At 47.1% G+C, this 20,876-nt stretch overlaps 1 protein-coding gene across 8 annotated transcripts in view; it reads left to right on the top strand.

The window, feature by feature from the left end:
- Positions 1-20,876, top strand: part of MARF1 (meiosis regulator and mRNA stability factor 1) — a 586,552-nt gene that overhangs the window by 452,121 nt on the left and 113,555 nt on the right. For all 8 annotated transcript variants that reach the window (XM_069210203.1, XM_069210208.1, XM_069210202.1 and 5 more), the window contains exons 21-22: positions 2,139-2,366; positions 18,173-18,403. In XM_069210203.1, the coding sequence (XP_069066304.1) occupies positions 2,139-2,366; positions 18,173-18,403 (459 nt within the window). The remainder of the gene's footprint in view (positions 1-2,138; positions 2,367-18,172; positions 18,404-20,876) is intronic.

Below are 20,876 nucleotides of genomic sequence, written 5' to 3' on the forward strand. Positions count from 1 at the left end.
ACTCAGCCGATGATGCTTGGCGGGTCACGAATGGTATCTCCATCCGGAGGTGGCGCAAGGACTCTTTCAGCAGTGGGGAGAGCCTTGGTTAGCCTCCGAGGAGAACACGCAGTGTCAGCAGTTTTGCACGTTGGAGTTCCCAAGGGGGCTATCGCTAGGCAACGATTTTCGTTGAGTGGAGTGCAGGCCTCCTGTATGCCTTTCCGCCCATACCACTTCTGCCCAGAGTTCTCAAGTAAATCAAGAACGACTGGGCCCAAGTAATCCTAGTGACTCGGATTGGGCACGGAGAGTCTGATATCCAGAGCTTCTCAAGATGAGCATCAGTCCTCCAATCAGGTTGCCTCTTCGGGAGGATCTTCTGTCCCAGCAGCAGGTGAAGGTTCTCCACCCAAACCTGTCAACTTTGCGGCTTCATGTGTGGAGGTTGAGCGGCGACAGTTGATGGTTATGACCTCCCTCCCGAAGTCTGTGATGTCATTCTGGAAGCCAGGCGACCCTCTACTAAGTCGATTGACGCCTGCCGGTGGAAATATTTTGTTTCATATTGTACAGAGAGGTCATTTGACCCTCTTCTTCTCGATCTAATGTCCTTTTGTTTATTCTTTTACTTGCCTAACAGGGTTCCTCCTTAGAGACTCTTAAGGGCTATCTTGCTGCCTTATCAGCTTTTCTACACTTGCCCGACCAACCATATTTGTTCAAGTCTCCTGTTGTACAGAGATTCTTAAGGGCTCGTGCATATGTTTCCACCTGTGCATGTCAGTGGGATCTTAATCTTGTACTTACTTTTCTAACGGGTGCTCTTTTTGAGCCTTTACATAACTGTCCTCTTTGGCTGCACACTTTCAAAACAGCCTTTTTGGTGGCAATTACACCTGCCAGGAGAGTGAGCGAGCTGCAGGCTTTATCATTCAAACCAGCGTATCTCACAATATATCCTGATAAAGTAGTCCTCAGAACTCTGGCCTCTTTCCTCCCCAAGGTGGTGACCCCTTTCCATTTGGATCAAAATATCACCCTGCCCACCTGCGCCACCTCATCCTTCTAAAGAAGAGGACCATCCATCGGCTGGACCCAAAAAGAGCATTCTCGTTCTGCCTTGAACGCACAAAAGAGTTTGGGGTGGACGACCAACTCTTTGTGGGATACGTTGGTGTAAAGAAGGGTTGGGCAGTACAGAAGCGATCCATTTCGTGCTGGGGCGTTCCCTGTATAAAGAATGCTACGCTTTGGCAAAGAATCAGCCTCCAGTGGGCTTGAGGGCTCACTCTACCAGAGGAAAAGCTTCTACCACTGCGTTAGCTCATGGCATCCCGGTACTTGACATCTGCCAAGCGGCGACATGGGCTTCCTTGCACACGTTTGCAAGACACTACTGCCTGGATAGCCAGGTGAGGAGAGAGGGGCATTTTGCCTGCTCGGTATTGCAGGACTTCCTGATGTGAAATATATCCACATGACCCACCACCAGGAGTTATAGCTTGGGTATCTATTCTAAGGTAAGGAATCTGCAGCTAGAAGTCTCTATCAGATGAACAAGTTAATTAGCTTCGTTAATGAATTATCTGGTAAAGACTCTATCTAGCTGCAGATGCCTTACACCCACCCAAGCGTCCCCGCTCTGCGGATATATATCATGTTTTTATATTTTTACCTTTCTTAGGGTCAAGTCTGTTTTTTCCTCAAACAATCAAGTGTAAAACTAAAATGTTTGGTTCTTCCATGACTCCGCGCTTCTGGGGTGGGAAGTTGTGGAAAAAGAACTGATGTACACGTGCCGAGGTGGTGTCTATATAGACAACCGTGACGTCACAGACTGCTCCAATGACGCTGACGAGGCCACGCAGAGCCGGATGACGCACGCGGATCCGAACGACGCCACCCGATGGCGCCCGCAGGGTACTGCTCAGCAAAAAAATTACATATTCGAACAGGACGCCAGGGATTTCTAAGGATAAGGAATCTGCAGCTAGATAGTCTCTACCAGATAATTCGTTACCGATGGTAAGTAACTTGTTCTTCTCACAGTATGGGGAAAAAACTTCTAAATCACTTTAAAGCCAAAGTTTTTGAATGTGTCTCCTCTGCTCAAATTAGTAAAAAGTTCCTAAAATTGATTTAACTTTACTCTTTAGGTTTTAGAATGTGGGGAGGAGAAAATTCTAACATTGACTGAAATGGAGCGCCTCAAAGCTTTAGCTGCCCAGTTTGTTAAGCTTCTTCGATCGCAAAAAGACTGCTGCCTTATGATGTCAGATTTATCGACCGAATATGGTAAAACGTTTGGCTACACATTACGCCTCCACGACTATGATGTTAGTTCAGTGCCAGCGCTACTGCAGAAACTGTGCCATGTAGTGAAGGTAAACCTTTAAAACTAGAATGTCAATTGAGTATGTGTTGGAAACTATAATGCTATTTTATGCTTTTTTTTAAATGTAATCTGCTGGAAATGTTTGGCAATGATCAACTTTTAATTTGATACAAGCATTTGTCCATATTATTTGATAGAGCAGTATAACTGCAGATTCCTCACCTTATATTATTACCCAGACTTCAGACTTGATCTGGAAAATCTTGAGCAGTACCTCTGTGTGCCGGGAGGTGGTGTCATTCGGCTCGGCATCATCCGAGTTGGAAGTCGCATCACAGTGCCTATATAAGCATCACCCCAGCACCCTGACATCAGTTCCTTTGATTCTGTGCCAACAATGCTGAGAGCTACCTCAGTCATTTTTTGACCAACCTTTTTTGACTTTGTTGGCATTTTGGAGCTTTGCTTCCAGTATAGTAGTACATCATTGCACCTGACAAATCTTCAGGGTTCAGGTTTTGGGTGGACTGTCACAGGCAGATGTCTGTGTCCAATCCAAACTTGGTTTGTCTCTGGTGACCTGGGTAGGAACAAGATGCCACGGTCTGCTTTAAGTGGAAGTCGATACATGAGAAGGCTATTAGCCAACAGTTTTTTAGCTTAAAGCGGGGTGGCAAAAGAAGGCTCCATGCTGCTCCCATCCTCATTCCAGAGCAAAAGATGCTATTTATCGAAGGAGGTACCATACTTGTCATGACTGATGCAAGCGTCCAACAGGTCAATCCAACAAAGACTGCTGATATGAAAGGTAATTTAATATTATGTAGATTTGCGAATATTGTGTCTCCAATACTGGGGCCCAACTCTATTTTTCCTTTGCAACCCTACCTCCACTTTACTCTCACTGGATTTCCTCACTTTGTTTGGTTAATACTGTTTGGAGAAGAAGAGAGTCTGCTGTGATAGAAAGCAACACTTTTTTCCTTGGCTAGCAGTCCAAATGCTGTACATTTTGGTATACCTGCAGTGGCTTATGTGGACCTTATACTTGAGTCTGGGCTCGCTAATATTCCACATAATGAAAAATTAGCTCAATTTTTAATGTTCTGATGCCCTGCCCATGCATCATTAGAGTTTCTCATTACCAACATTCACCTCCCATCCCTTTCAAACAGCACTGGCCTTGTTTTCATCTGAGGTTAACTGAAGGGAAGTGAGGCGGAATTATTAGTGATGTGTAGTCCGTGTCTAGGAAATCTGGCTCTCTAGAGGTAGCTGTGGATGAGCAGCCAAGGCTTATCTAGGTGACATGTAAAGCTCATTTAATACCACTTATAGTCACACGGCACTTACACACCTGAAAGAACCGCACAGTGTTACAAAAATAAAGGAACTTTATTTTAGTGACACAAATACTAAGATACTACATAGGCAAACTCTACAAGCGAGTAAACTCACTATTATATACACCTTAATTGTCATGAATGAGCATAGAAAGTAATAGAAAACAGTACAATAATAGGCAATAGTGACCCGAGGGGGAGCCCAAACCATATACTAAAAAAAAGTGGAATGCAAATGATGGACCATGCAATGGCAGGCCTGCAGACGCACTTTGCATGGGCTCCCATGGGTGGCATAATACATTATGGATCCCATGGGGAACCCCTGGTGCCCCTATGCCCTGGTACCTGAGTACCATATACTAGGGACTTGTATGGGTCACCAGTATGCCAATTTGTGGGATGTAAAAAGTTAGAGACAACCAATTCGAAAGGGAGAGAGCACAGTTACGGGGGTCTTGTTAGCAGGATCCAAGTAAACAGATTTATTAGTTTATTAGCAAGTTACAATTATGGGACGAGGACCTCAGTTTAGTCACACCGTCAAATGTCCCATAATACACATGAATGAAAATGTTTTACAAAGTATGTGCAGATTGCACCTATCATCGCTTTCAAATTTACCTTGATTTTTCAGTTATCAGTAAACATAACTTAAATTTATGTATCTGAAACATGAGTCTGTCTTTCTTGTTTTATACAAGTCATTGCAAGCAGCATGTTGGACTAACCTATTGCCAGTCTTCAGTGCTTCTTGCCAGACAAGATGTTGACGTTTTTACTACATGGAGATAACTCATGTTATTTTCCTTAGTCACGTGTGTTGCATTGTAAACAACACCCCTTGTGATTAATGAAAACTGAACATTGTGAACTTACAAACATGCTGCTTTTGCATCCTGACTTATCACAGTAGAAATGATGTGCTGCACATTTTATTTTGTTATTATTAAACTCAATCACAAATTAGAGGACTATTTTATACACACACACACACACACACACACACACACACACACACACACACACACACACACACCCCCACCCCCACCCCCACCCCCACCCCCACACCCACACCCACAAACCCTCTTTGCGAGTTTGGCAGTGACAGGACCTCTGCAGTGGTCATCCGACTGCTAACAGACTGGCGGTGCAGACCACCACATTACGACCGCAACGGACAGCAGGCCAGAACACACCCAGTACACCGCCAGGGCGGGCCAACGACGGTGGATGCCATCAACAGTGTCGCGAAAAGGAGCTTACCACCCACCGTATTACATATCGGTACACCACCACGATTTCCAGGGTGTGCCAACCTCCACTCAAAGCCTGGCAGAAAGGAACAGTGTATAAGGAAACACTCACCGGAGAGTCATAGAGGAGGCCGCCGCCGACATGGAGTGTGAACTGGAGATCTTCCCAGTGCTGGTACTTGCCTCCAGGACATACAGCGCCGACAAAACAACAACGGTGAGTACCCCCCCACTGAAGAGAGGGAACAGGACAATTACCCACACCCCACACAGACTGCCATGCCCACACACATACACGCACAGCAACACCCCCACACAAATATACACTCACACGCACTCACAGTACACACGCGCACAACCAGAACACATACCTCGGCCTACACACACGTCACTCACACAACGAAAAGCACCAACTGTAAGCACGCCACGACACTCATACACAGCCACACACAAACTGATCACAAAACTACAGCCGACACAGACACCAGGCAGAAGCTGGTATACCAGACACAAATACGGCACACAACCACAAGTGTCATCCACACATAGACTGGTTCCATACCATGACGCCATTGTCCACATCACTCACTCCACCCACACCATGCACAACAACGGAAAACACATCACAATCAATTACCCACACACCTACAATCCACACCAACTTCCAAAACCATCAGCACACAATCACCATTGCACACACACAAATACAGACCGGGGCAAAAGTGGAGAACAGAAGTGATGTTGCCACACAAGCACAGTACACCTGCATAGATGGGGACAACGATGCACATACCTGTGCACATGAGGCAGCCATAGTTGAACGCTGGACAGCTTGATCAAAGTGCACCAACTGTGCAGGTTGCCCATTTATATTGTGAAAAACAAAAGGGGAAACAGAAACTATTTGCAAAGAGGCCATTAGGCAGTTCAGAGGTTCATGACGATGCGGCCAAACAGTTCCAACAAGACCCAACTTGACTCCTGACATGACCATGTTCTCCACAGGACAGGGGCATCAATGAGGCAGGCACCTCAGAGTCGCAGGGGAGGGGTTGGTGGTGGGGATCAGGAGGTGGGGGCTTGGGGGGGCTTGGGCTTCAGCTTGGCAGGGGGTGCTTGGTCTTAGCTTTTGATGGAGAGGGAGTGTGTTTAGATCGGTGGATGGGAGCGGGGGGGGTCAGGCCTCTTCACAGGTGTGTCCTTGGAGGGGGAAGGGACATGGGAACCAGAAGGAAGGTCTAGGGAGGATTGTGAAACAGAGGTACTGGGTTTGTGAAGGCCAAGGGAAGGTGCAGGGACAAGACTGTTTGGGCCAGGAGGCTCAAACAGGTCAACGCCGGAAAGGAAACTTTTTTAGGAGCACATGGAGTGGCTGTGGAAACAGGTGTGGGAGTGAAGGTGGAGGTAGAGGGAGTGATCATAGGACATGTAGGTGTGATGGATGTGGATGCAGGTGGGTGCTCAGTCTGCTTGTGTGTGGTGGACAAATGTGGGGGTGCCTGAATGTGTGCTTTTACGTGTTTTTGGAGGAGGTAGGGGAAAAAGGGTGGGAGACGACAAACAGATCGTGGGAATGGAAATTGTGGTGGTGTCTGCATGTCTAGTATGTGTGCTGCAGGTGTCTGTTATAGTTGTTGTGGTAAGTAGAGGTGTGGTGTCTGGGGTGCATGTCTGGATGACTGCTGTTGTGGTGACTGTCAATAGGGGCAGGACCTCGGAGTAAGGATGCAATGCTTGCAGGTGTGTGTGGTGAGGTCACTGTAAGGGAGGACGGGTGGTGGAGACAGTAAAGGACATGGCTGTTGTCGTGTTTGCATTTATCTGAGTGTGTGCATTGCTGTGGTGTGACTTGTGGTGCCTGTGTTTGTCCTTGTGTGGTGTGTGTTGTTCTGTGTGCATGTTGTTTGGCTTGTGTGCTTGGGATGGGTGAGGGGAGAGGGGTGATGGATGGGGCACTGGTTGGAGGGGGGGACGTATGTACTAGGGGCGCTGGCTTCTGTCAAAGAGGAGGCCACAACCTGAAACGATCTCTGGAGGCCAGACAAGACACTGTGGATGCCTTCCAGGTACGCACTGGTTTGCTGCATTTGGGATGCCAGCCCCTGGGTGGCATTCACGATGGTTGTCTGTCCCACAGAGATGGTTCTCAGGAGGTCAGCCTCCTCATTGATGGCAGTAGGGCTGACTGGGGCAGGGTCTGACATGCCTGTGGCGAAGGAGATGCCCACCCTCCTGGGTGAGCGGGCACGGGCAACTCAGTGGGGAGCTACTGGGAGGGCAGTGCTTTTAGGGTGGTGGCGGACAAAGATGTTGTTGGGCTGGTCCCAGAGGGGTCCGCCACCAACAGAGAGCTGCCATCAGAGGAGGAATTGGAGTCTGATGTTGTAGTGGTAGTAGGCTCCCCCATGGTGCTCCCCTCAACCTCCAACCCACTGGTTCCCTCGGCATCGGTGGACTGTGCCTCCTAGGTCCCGTGGGCTGCAGCATCCCCACTCGCCAGTGTTGCTGCTCCTTCGCCTGATGATGCTGATGCACACAAGGACACACAGATGCGGGGGTGGGGGGTAAAGAAAGATATGGAGGCTGTGAGTAACTCAACTATAATTCGGGAAGGCACACATGCAGTACACTTCAGTCTCAGACCTCACCTTACCATAGCCTTTGCAGTACAGGAATGTTTCCCTGAAAGGGATTACACCTGCCTCTTTGGAGTACACTACACTGACAGTGGTGCCCTACAGATTCATTGTACATATACTGCAACTCCAACTGAGGTATCCATTTAATGCTCGATTTGCAAGACAACAGGAACACTACCTGACTGACTGTACTACCCAATTTCCACCTTACCTGGGTATACATGACCCCCTACACCACAAGGTAACCTAACCCAGTGAAGCTGAACACCTGCATACCCTGACACCTATGAGTCACTGTAACAGCATGCCTTCTCCACATTGGCTACCATCCCCCCAATACAATTGGCATGCAGGATAGTCTGAGAACTCACCCCCTTGTGGCTGTTTTGTTGATGCCTTCAAGAGCCCATCCAAGGCTGGGTAGGCCACCACCAGTTTGCGGGACATTAGGGCAATCAGGGTCCGACGTGCACCCCTCCCTCATTGGGAGGCCATCCCAGCTGGACCTCTGTGATTTTCCAGTCGCAGCGTCTCCGGTCCTCCCACCTTTTCCTGCAGTGGGTGCTCCGCCGGATATAAACCCCCAGGGTCCACACGTTCTTGGCGATGGCTTGCCATAACCCCTTATTCTGATGGGCGCTGAGCTGCATGGGAGACACATAGGAATACACATTAATGTAGACTTACCACAGGCATGCTGACATAGGATGCAATTGTACTGACAGGAGGCCACCATACATTCCATCATCGTCCTACAGGTCCACATTGATGGCCTACTCCTCTACTCCTATACGCTTGGTAATCCTACATTCACACACACATGCACCCAAGCAATCGCAGTCACTGGTAGGACACTGCTAATCCACTCACCTGCTCCTCTGGTCTCCCATGCAACTTGGCATACAGGGGTAGGACCCCGTCCACAAGCCTGGTCAGCTCCTCCTGTGTGAAGGCTGGGGCCCTCTCCCCTGTAGCACGTGCCGTCTTTGCGACCAGATGCAGGACACCGCAGCCTACTCAGTGGAGTTGTGGTCGTGGTGAGTGTAGGAGTCAAGTAGCAAAGGGAAATCAAAATGGCTGTGATGACCGCGGCAGTACGCACTGTCACCGGCGATCATGATTGGCTCCTGTTCTCCATAGACACCAATGAGGAACTGCACGACAGAAAGACTGCCTAACGCCATGATGACTTACGCCAGCAGAGTCATGTCACTGCCATCTGTCCTCAGCATGTAGGACAGGCGACCACCATCTGATGTGTCAAATGTATTTGAGTGCAATCTCTACGCGCCGTCCATGCTGTCATATCTTCTTGTACATGTTAGGCACATCAGTCATACACAGCAATACATGCCATATGTTATGTGTTGCATCAGTTATCTGCATTTGTAGCTTGTATATCACCGTCATCACTCGTCGATTGTCACAATGTTAGCTGTATACAACCCTTCCATTATATGAAACCTACGGTTGTGCAGTTGTGTGTGCGTTGACATCATCCGTAATGTGTTGGTGTGGTGACGTGTGTTGGCCCTTCCTAGGTACCAACTCATGCAGAGACTGAGGAATGCACTGTGTATCCGCCCCTAGTAGACCTGGCAACCATGGAGGAACGACACATCATACTAACCTCGATGACCCTACGTGAACTGTGTGCCCAATTGGAGCCAGATCTACTGCCAGTTCTACGTAATCCCTATGCTATTCTCCCTACTGTGCAGGTACTGTCTGTGCTACATTTTGTGGCCATTGGGTCATTTCAGGTGACAGGCGCCTTGTCAGCAGGTGTCACTGCCAATGTTCAGTAACATCTTAAGGGATGTCCTCACTGCCTTGTTGAAACACCTCCACAGATACATCACATTTCCCAAAACTGGTGACTTGCCCACTGTGAAATCTGATTTCTGTGCCATTGCACACATTCCATATGTTATTGGTGCCATAGATGTCACCCATATTTCACTGATTCCTCTCAGGGTAAATGAACAAGTGTACAGGAATAGGAAAAGTTATCACTCCATTAATGTACAGGTGGTGTGTCTTGCAGACCAGTACATCTCCCAAGTGATTTCCAAATTCCCTGGATCTGCACATGACTCTTACATTTTGAGGAACAGCAGTGTCCCACACCTGATGGCATGATTACAAAGAGAGAGAACCTTTCTTGTTGGTGAGTGAGATGTGAGAGTGCAGTAGCTAACAAACTCCCTTTCTTACTCTTTACCCTCTACACAGTGGTGACATCTGCTATGTATTCCCACTCTTTCCAGGTGATTCTGGCTATGGAAACCTGTCCTGGCTGTTGACACCAGTGAGGTATCCCAGGTCAGGGGGGGACAGTCACTACAATGGGGTACATGGCAGGTCAAGAAGTCATCGAAAGGACCTTTGCCTTACTGAAGGCAGGATTCCGGTGCCTGCATATGTCAGGCAGATCCCTGTGCTACTCCCCAAACAAGGTTTGCCAGATCATAGTGGCCTGCTGTATGCTGCACAATTTGGCACTAGGGAGCCATGTACCCCTACTGGAAGCGGAATAACGACTTGATCCACTGGTGGCAGCTGAGGGGCAAAGGACAGCAATGAAAAAGGGGAGGATGATGTGGACTCCAGAACTCTGCTCATTCAGCTATACTTCCAATGAGTTGAAGGTACATTTTGCCTAATGTTTCCTACAACATTGCCTACACAGCAGTGTGTGTGTTTGTGGTGCAATGTCTGTACTGTCAGATACCCCTTACTGCTTCATATTTGATGACTCCCAAAGGTAGTTCACACACTGAAGTTTTGTTTTCTTGAATGTATTTCCTGCTTCAAATGTATGGACTGTTTGGACATGCTGCGCGGATAGAGGGTGTGGGCCAGTTTTGCTGACCGTATTTGTCACACCAGATCTTATATTTGAGTCCATAACTGGTGTGTAGTGCAAATGACAAATAGTAATACTGGTTAGTCAAGAAGTGACCGTATTCTCGCAATGATGTCCAACTTTGGACACAAAGCAGGTACGTGTCATTGACAAACTTTACCTAAATGTATGCTACAAATCTCTTCCTCACAGGTCCTCCAATGGTGCGATACATTTTGCTATGCCATGTGCAAGGAGGATTTGGACATTCGTGCTGCTAATGTTAGAAAACCATTTCACAGATTTGGAATGTTATATGCCTGCAAACTTTCGCCCTAGGCAATTTCTAGTACTGTTTCAACATTTTACACTGACAGTTATTCATTACATGCATGCATTAGGATTAAAGCACAAATACATTGGGTGTGAATGTACAGTGTTTATTAAGTGAAGCAAAATAAGGGATGGGGAAATACAAGACCGTGGACAGATGGGCAGGGCCACCAGTCCACTACTAGCAGCAGATGTAGAGGGTTGGGTTGGGTTGTGTCGTGGCTTGCGGATGGGGCCTGCATGCGGGTGGAGATCTCACGCAGGACTGCAGTCATGTCCTGCAGCACCCCCTTGATGGAGGACATGGTGGCATTGTGGGCCTGCCCTTGCTCCAAGGCCTCCTGATGGTGCTGACTCTGCAGCCTCTGAATCTCCTGCAAACTGGGCAGGATCTGGCCCATCCTGTTCTGAGAGTGCTGGTATGCTGCCAGGACTTTGTGTCCTCCTGGCCAGTCACTAGCTGGTTTGGCTCCCCTCTTGGCCCAGAGATGCCCTCCCACTGGCCCGGGCCCCCTCTCCCTGTGACCCCCTCAGTGTGCCCACTCCCACTTGGACCAGGACCTGCATCATCGTGTCTGGTGACAGGTGGTGACTCCAGTCCCTGTACAGGTAAGCACACATTGGCTGAACCAGGGACACTGGTTTGGGGGCATTGGGCCACAGCTTTTGGTGGTGGCTTAGTGGTGGTGGGGGGATCTGTCTGGTGGACTGGGTGGGGCTAATGTAGGGTGACTGACCAGCAGTTCCCCCGATGGGCCACGGTGGTCCTCCAGATCCAGAAAATCACGCTGGACTGTCATCACTGGGACCTTCTTCTGCTGGGGGACTGGCACTTCCTGTCAGCTGCCATGAGCAGTAGTACCTATAACAACAAATTGCGTGTCCTGCACAGTCTCTCTGCCTGTGCGTCAGCTGGGTGTCAGTGTTCGACAGCTTCAAGGGATATGGCATTGACAGTCAGTTGTTGATGGTGGACATTGCACATGTGCATTACTTACTCACCTTTGCAGTGGAATGTGTTTCCTTCTGTTTCTGTCCTGTCATTGCCATATCCCTGTCAGCATTTGCCCCCAGTTTCTTGTGCTTACATCCCTATACATATGCATGCAGGACTCCCATTGGGATGGGGGAACGTGCATAGAGTTAGCGGGATGGGTGATGCATTGTGGGACTTGTTGTGTTTCAAGCATTACATGCAGGGCCTGGTGGTTTTTGTGCACATTGGTTGGGTAGGTGTTAGTAGGGTGTGTGGGTATGCAGGGGAGGGGTGTGCGTGGTCGATGTGGTGGGATGGATATGTGATTGGGTGTTTTGGGTTCAGTACAGGGGGAAGGGTGTAACATGCATTTCTCATGCAGGTGGTGGGATGGGTGTGTCATTGACTTACCAGAGTCCAGTCCTCTAGTGAATCCAGTGAGGCTCTCCGGATGCAGGATAGCCATGACCTTCTCCCACTCGAACAACTCGGAGGGAGGGAGGTGGTTGGGGACCACCGCCAGTCCTCTGGATGGCAATCTGGTGTCGTGATGCCATGGACCACCTCCTCCTGATGTCATCCCTTGTGCGTGGATGGTTTCCCACTGCATTCACCCTGTTGACGATCCTCTGCCATAGCTCCATTTTCCTGGCAATAGATGTACACCGAACAGCTGTGGCACCACCCTGATTATTTCGTCCACCATGGTATGCAACTCACTGTCAGTGAAACGGGGGTTCTTAGTGGGTATCATAGTGGGTAGTGTGGGGAGATGTGTGCTGTGAAGTGGTGGTGTAGTTTGGGATAATGGAGTGAGTGAGTTGGTGACAGATGTGGTGATATTTGAAGGTGCAGATGTGGGATGCGTGGTTGTGTGTTATGTGGCTTGTGGGTTGTGCAAAAATGTGGCTTGAGTTTGCGGTGTCCATATCCAGTTGTCCAGGGGTTGTGTGGCAGCAGGTAGGCGTAGCTATGGATTGTGGATGTGTGTTTGTGGGTGTGTGAAGTGTATGTATGTGTCTCAGGTGTGGGGTTTTCAAAATGACCAGTGTGGGGTGGTGGTGTTGGTGAGTCCATTACGTGGCTGCAGAGGTCTGTACTGCCAGTGGGTTTACTGCTGTTGCACGACTGCTGTGCTGATTTGTGATTCATAATTGGAAGGACGGTTTATTTTGACCGTGGTGGATTCCGTGCAGCCTGTTTCCCTCTGTCGTTCGCCCTGGCGGGTCGGATTCCTCACTCTTTTCTGGTGGGTTTTGTCTTTGGGGTCGTATTACGGCATTAAGTTTCCTGAGTCCACGCCAGTCTTTTGCCGACAAACTGCACAGCGCTTGGCAGTAATTGCCACCAAACTAGTAATGAGGGCCTATGTCTCGTGGGGGTGTGTGTGTGTGTGTGTGTCTCTCTCTCTCTCTCTCTCTCTCTCTCTCTCTCTCTCTCTCTCTCTCTCTCTCTCTCTCTCTCTCTCTCTCTCTCTCTCTCTCTCTCTCTCTCTCTCTCTCTCTCTCTCTCTCTCTCTCTCTCTCTCTCTCTCTCTCCAACCCAGTCTTCAACTTTACAGTACTACATAATTTATTTGTAACGCAATCTTCGTAGATTCAGACACGTGCATATTATTTCTGTGCTCTTGCTTAGATATAACAAATATATATTTTAACCGAATTCCAAGTCTGTGAACATCAAGCCTTAACAGTAGGGAACACACTATTTTAAAAGGCGAGTCTCCTTTGTTTACTTAATTACCTTGTTCCTTCCTCAGTGGACTTGATAACCCGCGGATCCAAAGGAGGTGCTTCTTGTGATAAACTTTCAACAGAAGAACGTAACTATTAATCCATGAGGGCACATCAGAAGTGTATCCCTGCCCTTAATTGAGGGTGTATACTGCCCCCACGGAACAAGCTATATGCTGACTAGTGTTTAGGGTTTGCTGGCTGTAATGCATGCCTGATAAAGAGGCAGCCGGCTCTCCCTTCCCTGTAAAATCATACCAGTCCTACTTAACTGCAGAGTATGTACCTGATGACCGTCTATTTAGAGAATTGTTTGCACAGTTGTACAGCACTGATTTTTGCTTGTGTTGTACAAATCTTTTGTGGGTCCCCTAGTCATCCTTTGGCCCTGGAGGCTGTGACCAAATTATAGCTGCACAGTGGTGAACCACCGTTATGGGAAAAAAAAATTCCCCGCTGCTGCACTGGCATCCATCCTTCTCCCTTTCCTTTGTTGTGTCGGCCATCATCTAACAACCAGGAGGCTATAGTACATGTAGTCTAATCTACAATTAACCGTGCCTATTTTTGATCTCAACCGAAGTTTTCTCTGGCTGCTTGACTTTACCACTTAAGTCAAATGCACAGAGAAAGAAACCTGCTATGCAATGGGAGTGGACAGTACTGGTGCCCCTGAAACTCGGTGGTAAACTGTAAAAACGCTGGCCCAGCAAAATATAATTAAACTTGGTTCCTTTGCTCTTTTCCCCTGTGTTACTAAACCAAAAAAACAAAATATCTTATGGTCTGTTAACTGGCGGTGCATTGATGGTTTTATCAGTTTACATGTTAAAGATGTAGTTTAAAAAAGAAAACTGGTGTTTGCGATGAAGTACATATAAGCATGATGTAATAAACTGCAATGAAACAAAACAAAAAATCCTCTTATATATTATCTTGCAGAGGGGATCGTTTCTGGGTCTCCATGCTGTCACATTCCATCATTTTTTTTGTTTTGAGTTGAAGTCTAGTTGTCAACCATTTAGTGCTATGTCCTTCCATGATGTCAGAAGCTTGCCATGTAAACTGTTCAACATACCCTTCATGTTAAGGTTCTTATTCCAGCTGTTGGGCCTTGAAACAGAAGAGGGCTTCAGAGTTGAGGGTGAAGAAGCTCCTCTGAGGAAGACATTTTTGTCAAAAATTACAGAAGAGGTGAACATTTTTTGCGAAGGATGTCAAAGAAGGGGAATCAAAAAAACACAGTTGAGCACTAAGGAGGTGAGAAGATCGACATCCACATAGACCATGCGCGTCAGAGAGTGAAAGAAGGGCATGGAGCATACTTCCTTTAGGTTTTCCCCAAGTGGTATCATAAGCACAGCCAGGACAGCCACAAGGTATGTAACCTTTACGTCCCGAAGGACCACCTCTCAAAGAGATGCACAGCTTGTGCAGTTTTTCAACCTAAAGATTATCAGGGAATGACAGAAGCAGAGATGAGGACACACTGTGCCACTACACCATGACATAGTTCCAGGGGAAACGGGACTCATTAAGAGACCTAGGGTTGTTGAGAAAGGTGGAGAAATTGCATAAAGACACTAAGGTGGCACAGGGGAAGATCTCAGCCTCAACAGGGTAGTTGCTATAACCCGAAAAGACATACAAGGAAACTGATAGAACAGCCCTAATATCGGTTACTTATAGGGTTTTTGGTTAGTTGATGGGCAAAAACTGTGTTGAAAATGAATTCTAAATTCTGCTTGTTAAGTTTTCACAAAGGATGATTATGAATTTACATATAATTTTATCTTTTGATAGGTGCAAAATTGTGATAATCCTATTCAATGATTTTAATGGTTCTAGGGCAGTGCTGAGTCATGACACATGGGTAGTTCGCAAGCTATTTTTTTTGTTTTAGGTTGCAAACGTCCAAGCAATAGATCAAGATGACTTTAAACTCCATAGTTTTGTTTTCACATTTGCTGCACTTAAAAGACCAAGATCTAATAGCAAGCTACCGTCTTTTTATTTTTTTAACATGGGGACTGGTGTTTTATTAACTCCTCTCGCTTTGTAATCAGCAATGTGCTGTTTGTAAATGATAGTGCACTACTACACTATGCTTTAGTTATATTGAAAAATCGCCCACCCCATGTTCATTAAAGCTAGTTGGGTCTCAAAAGATTGTTGTACTAAAGTGGGTTGTGGTTATAAAAAGTTTGGGAAGCAATGCTTTAGTGGTTAATGTTCTCAGCAGCGCAAGAAATAGTTTCTGTTGTTAGTTATTCCTTTGGGGGGCTGATGCCAAAAAAAGTATTGCCTATTTTATAGCTAGATGTTTTTTATAGTGAGATGGCGACCCAACAGGTAAAAGAGCAAAGACTGAGGGGGTCATTACGACCTTGGCGGGCGGCTACCGCCGCCCGCCAGGCGGTAACCGGCGTTATGACATTCCCGCTGGGACGGCGGGCGCAAACCAAGTTTGCGACCGCCGGCCCAGGGGGAATGAGGCCGCAACATAGGAGCCGGCTCCTAATGGAGCCGGCGGTGTTGCAGCCGTGTGACGGGTGCAGTTGCTATGCAGACAGTGAAAAGCTGGCCAGGGCCCTGTTAGGGGGCCCCTGCACTGCCAGTGCCATGGGCAGTGCAGGGGCCCCCAGGGGCCCCAGGACACCCCTTACCGCAAGCCTCTTCCTGGCGGTGCAAACCGCCAGAAAAAGGCTGGCGGTAGGGGGGTCATAATCCCCAGGGCAGCGCTGCTTGCAGCGCTGCCCTGGCGTATTATCACCGCCGGGGCTAAAACGGCAGGAAACCGCCGGCCCCGACGGTGCGACCGCGGCGCTACCGCCGCGGTCGTAATAAGGGCCTCCGTACCACCAGCCTGTTGGCGGTAGGAAAGCCACATTACCCCTGGCGGTCTCTGACCACCAGGGTCGTAATGACCACCTGAGTCACTTTCTGTTCTGTGGTTTTGTCTCTCCTGTGTGTTGCTTAAAAGGCTGCTTTTTAAGTGCCTATAGATATTAACTCGATTCAGTGTCCTCAAATTGTCCCTATTATTTATAGGGTTACAATTTTTTACACTTTAGGTTGCATATTCCAATGAAATAGTTTCCTTCTTTGCAAATTAATTTGATGGTTAGGACTGCTAAGACTGCTTCCATCAGCTGTTTGACTGGAACCTTCTGCCAGTACCTAGCAGTGTTTAAACTAGTGCACGTCTATTAACAGTGTGGTGCACCATCCACCTGCTCAATCACAGGCTTTAAAAGGAAGAATTGATACATCCCCTACCCAGCATTTACTCTCTCAGAAGATGCCAGGGCTCTTCTCGTGAGGTTCTATTTTTAGCAGGGGCACTTCCTCCATTAGGGTGGAAGAGCGTTGCACCCCCATCCATCCCTCCCTCCCTCCCCCCACCAGCAGCGGCAGCTGCAAAACTTTTCAAAGAAAATTATATTAAACTGATCATTATCGTTTTTTCTTTGAAAGGGGTGGGGCCACGGGGGTGACGCACAGCACTCCCCCTCACTGCTCATGTATGTTTGGCAGGCCGTCTTGGGCTGGCCAAACACACATGCGAACAGGGCTCTCTCTGGGCTGGAGAGAGCCTGCACAGGCTCCCAGTCTGCTTGGGAGCAATCCTGAGGCTGCTGTGAGCAGAGTCAGGATTGGCCGCAGGGTAGGCTGGGGAGCTTGTGCCTGCAGAAAGAAGACTGAGGAGCGGAGCGGCGCAACTGCGAGAAGGTACGTGTTTTTTTTTTTTTTTCTTAAATTAATTTAATGTGCATTCTTCTGCCCCCCTCCACGTGCCACCCCACCCCTTCTGCGCCCCACAAACCGCCACTGATTTTTAGCCCAGTGCTTTAAACGCCAGGCGCTCTGGGTTCTTTTTGTGTTGACTAAAAATATTTTTGTAGATGTTTGGGGAAGCCTTAACCAATAATCCATCCTGTAGTGTGGCTCTGGGATTATCCAAGAATCCTGCAGCATTTTTTATTTTTCATTCTAAGTTTACTTCCTAGTCCTTAAGCACTGTATCTCTTTGCTTTATATATATTTTTTTATTTTGAAAGGTTTCTCTAGAGCAGTGTTTTCAACCACATTTACTTTACTACAACTAATTTGATTAAATTTTCTGAATCAAATACCTTCCTAAAATACATTTTTTTATTTGAATGAGTGTTTCCAATTGAAAACAACTTTGGGAAAATGAGTTTATTATCTCACAAGCGCAGAGGTATTCTACTGTTTTGGTCAGTTGAGAACACTCATGATGGATAATTATAACTATTAAGTAACGTTTCTTTCTTGCCCTCATGTCTTAGGTGGTTCCTTTTTGACATCAAGATTAATGTCACACTAAAGGAGCTTGGATAGCTAGATAATGGGACCACTCCTCCCTTTCTCTATTAAATTACACGTTAGAATAGGGTCTAAAGTTTAAGATGATATAAAACGTGGATTGCTTTTTGACATTTTTCTAAAATGCATCTGGTGCTAGATTCTGCCACCATCTAGCTGCATTTCCAAAATGTTTAAATGTTTCAAGTGTGCCCATCAATGTTTCTTGTTTGGAAAATGGACAGTGAACTACAATTATTCGAGAAACATAGTTGTGACTTAATTGTTTATTTTCTTGTCTTCCAGATTTAAATTGCGGTCACCATTCTTCACATGTATTATAATAAATGCAGTTTAAAGAGCAAATTATTTGTTATCTAATTTGTTTATTTTTCCAGGTGGTTGAAGCAGAGTCTGGGAAACAAATACAACTTATAAATAGAAAGTCTCTGCGCTCTCTAACTGCACAGCTCCTGGTGCTGATGATGTCTTGGGATGAAGCCACTTGTCTGACTGTTGATCAGCTTAAACGACATTATGAAGTTGTCCATAGCGTTCCCCTTAATCCATGTGAATATGGATTCTTGTCACTGACAGAGCTATTGAAGAGTCTGCCCTACTTAGTTGAGGTGTGTACAAATGTTTGTATTATAAACAGTGTTTCAGTCAATGTATATGTAATGAAGTAACCATTTCTACAGGCACATTGGTGGTATGCTCAGAATGAAGTTTAAATGATTGGCACAATGAGGTGGTCCTATGTGATGCTGCAGATTGCTCTTGGAACAACAGGGTTCATACCAGAAAGACTAGGGTAGAATGCGCCATGACTCACCCAATGTGTCCGGGCGCAGTTAATTTTATTCATCGTTCTCGACAAAAGGACAATCAAGATACCAGTTAGTGAGCTTTGCAGATGGTCTTTGAACGGTGCCTGTAAATTACTGTTCTGGCTTTCTTGAGTGACTGTTAAAGGAGTGTTGAAGGGCGGTACTTGGTTAATTGGGTATGAAGTAGGACGTGGGATAAAAAGGAGCTACTGCTTGACTGGACTTCTCACCATTCTCAAGGCCATCCAGTAAGATGGTTTTTGAGTGCAGTAAATACGTGGAGCTCACTGCCAGAGCTTGATGCCGTAAGCCTGCCCGTTGTTGCATACAGGATTGGCACAAAATGTAAGACTAAAGCCAGCTACATATTATTGGTATTAGAAATGGGGTCGTTGGTTGGCAGTCAGGTTTCCAGCTGTCTCACTCTAGTCAGGGTAAGTCACACACAATCCAAATTATTTTGTGTCCACCCTCTAGTAGCTTGGCACTGAGCAGTCAGGCTTAACTTAGAAGGCAATGTGTAAAGTATTTGTGCATTAAATCATGCAATAACACAGTATAAACACCACAAAAATACACCACACGTTTAGAAAAATATAGAAGGTTAAAGTAAGGTCAAAACGGTCAAGATCTGATATGTACAAGTTGAAATATCACTTTTGAAATGATCAGTAAAGTCTTTAGTTGTGAAAAAGCAACAAGTGTCTTTTGCAAGCACAAAGTACCTGGTTTGCGTCTAAATTATCCACAGAGGAGGGGATGCGTGGAAAACGGGGAGCTGTGCGTTGGTTTCTCTGGGTGCACACAGACTATTCATTGATGTTTTTCCACACAGCAAGGACTTTGCTTCGATTTTCAGCACGCAGGGTTGGATCCTCTTCGGGTTCTGGGGTATTTGGATGCCCTGGGGACGATGCAGAGAAATCCTGGGCGTGCAGAACAAAGTCACAGGAGCTGCGTCGATCTGGTGGGCGATGAAGGGAAATTTCTGTTTTATGGCAGGCGCTGTCGATTCTTCTTGCAGGAAGTCGGGCTGCATCATTCCGGGTCGGCAATGCGTCGATCCAGTGGGCTGTGCTTCGAAGTTCCTGTTGCAACGCTGGCACTGCATCGATCTCCACTCGGTTAGCCGGGCTGCATCATTCCGGTTCGGCGTGCAGTGATTTTCTCACCGCGGTGCAGGCTGTGCGTCTATTCTGACAGGCTGTGAGTCGATTTTCGCTGCACAGGGAGTTTTTTGCAGACATGAAGTCTTTTTGGCCATGCGACTTCAGAAAACAGGAGTCAAGCTCAATCCAAGCCCTTGGAGAGCACTTCTCATCAGAGCCAGAGAAAAGCAGGGCAACAGCAAGGCAGAAGTCCTTTTCAGCAAAGCAGTCAGGTGAGTCCTTTGGGCAGCCAGGCCGCTTCTCTTAGCAGGATGCAAGTTCTGGTTCAGAGTTCTTTTTCCAGTAGATATCTTGTCAACAAGTGTCTGCCTGCACAAGTGTCTGAGTTGGTAGGGTCAGAGGCCCTGCTTAAATACCCAAATTTACCTTTGAAGTGCGGAGACATCAAAGAGTGGCTTAGAAGTGCACAAGATCCCCTTTCAGTTCCATTCTGTCTGCCAGGGTCCCTGTAGGGGGCTAGGCAATCCATTGTGTGAGGGCAGGCACCTGTCCTTTGACATGTGAGTGTCAGGCCCTCCACCCTCCCAGCCCAGGAAGACCCATTCAGTATGCAGATGTGTGCAGGTGTGACTGAGCATCCTGTGTTTGGGGTTGTCTGAGTGAAATGCACAAGGGAGCTGTCAACTAACCCAGCCAGACATGGATTGTAAGGCACAGAAGGATTTAAGTGTAGAGAAATGTTCACTAAAAGTGGCATTTCTAGAATAGTAATATTAAATCCAACTTTAACAATAAACAGGATTTTCTATCCCCATTCTGGCCATACTAAATATGACCTGGTTACTCCTTTCAGATCAGAATCTACCACTCAAACAGTATTGGAGATAGCCTTAACTTCACCCTATGAAAGGAGCAGGCCTCACAGCAGTGTAAATCGAATTTAGGAGTTTTACACTACCAGGACGTATAGATCATGGACATGTTCATGTCCTGCCTTTTACCTACATAGCACCCTGCCCTGTGGGTTACCTAGGGCCCACCTTAGGGTGACTTATATGTAGAAAAAGGGGAGTTCAGGGCTTGCAATTACTTTTAAATGTCAAGTTAAAGTGGCAGTGAAACTGAACACACAGGCCTTGCAGTGGCAGGCATGATACATAGTT

The sequence above is a fragment of the Pleurodeles waltl genome, chromosome 10 (genome assembly GCF_031143425.1).
Source record: "Pleurodeles waltl isolate 20211129_DDA chromosome 10, aPleWal1.hap1.20221129, whole genome shotgun sequence".
NCBI classification, from domain to species: Eukaryota; Metazoa; Chordata; class Amphibia; order Caudata; family Salamandridae; genus Pleurodeles; species Pleurodeles waltl.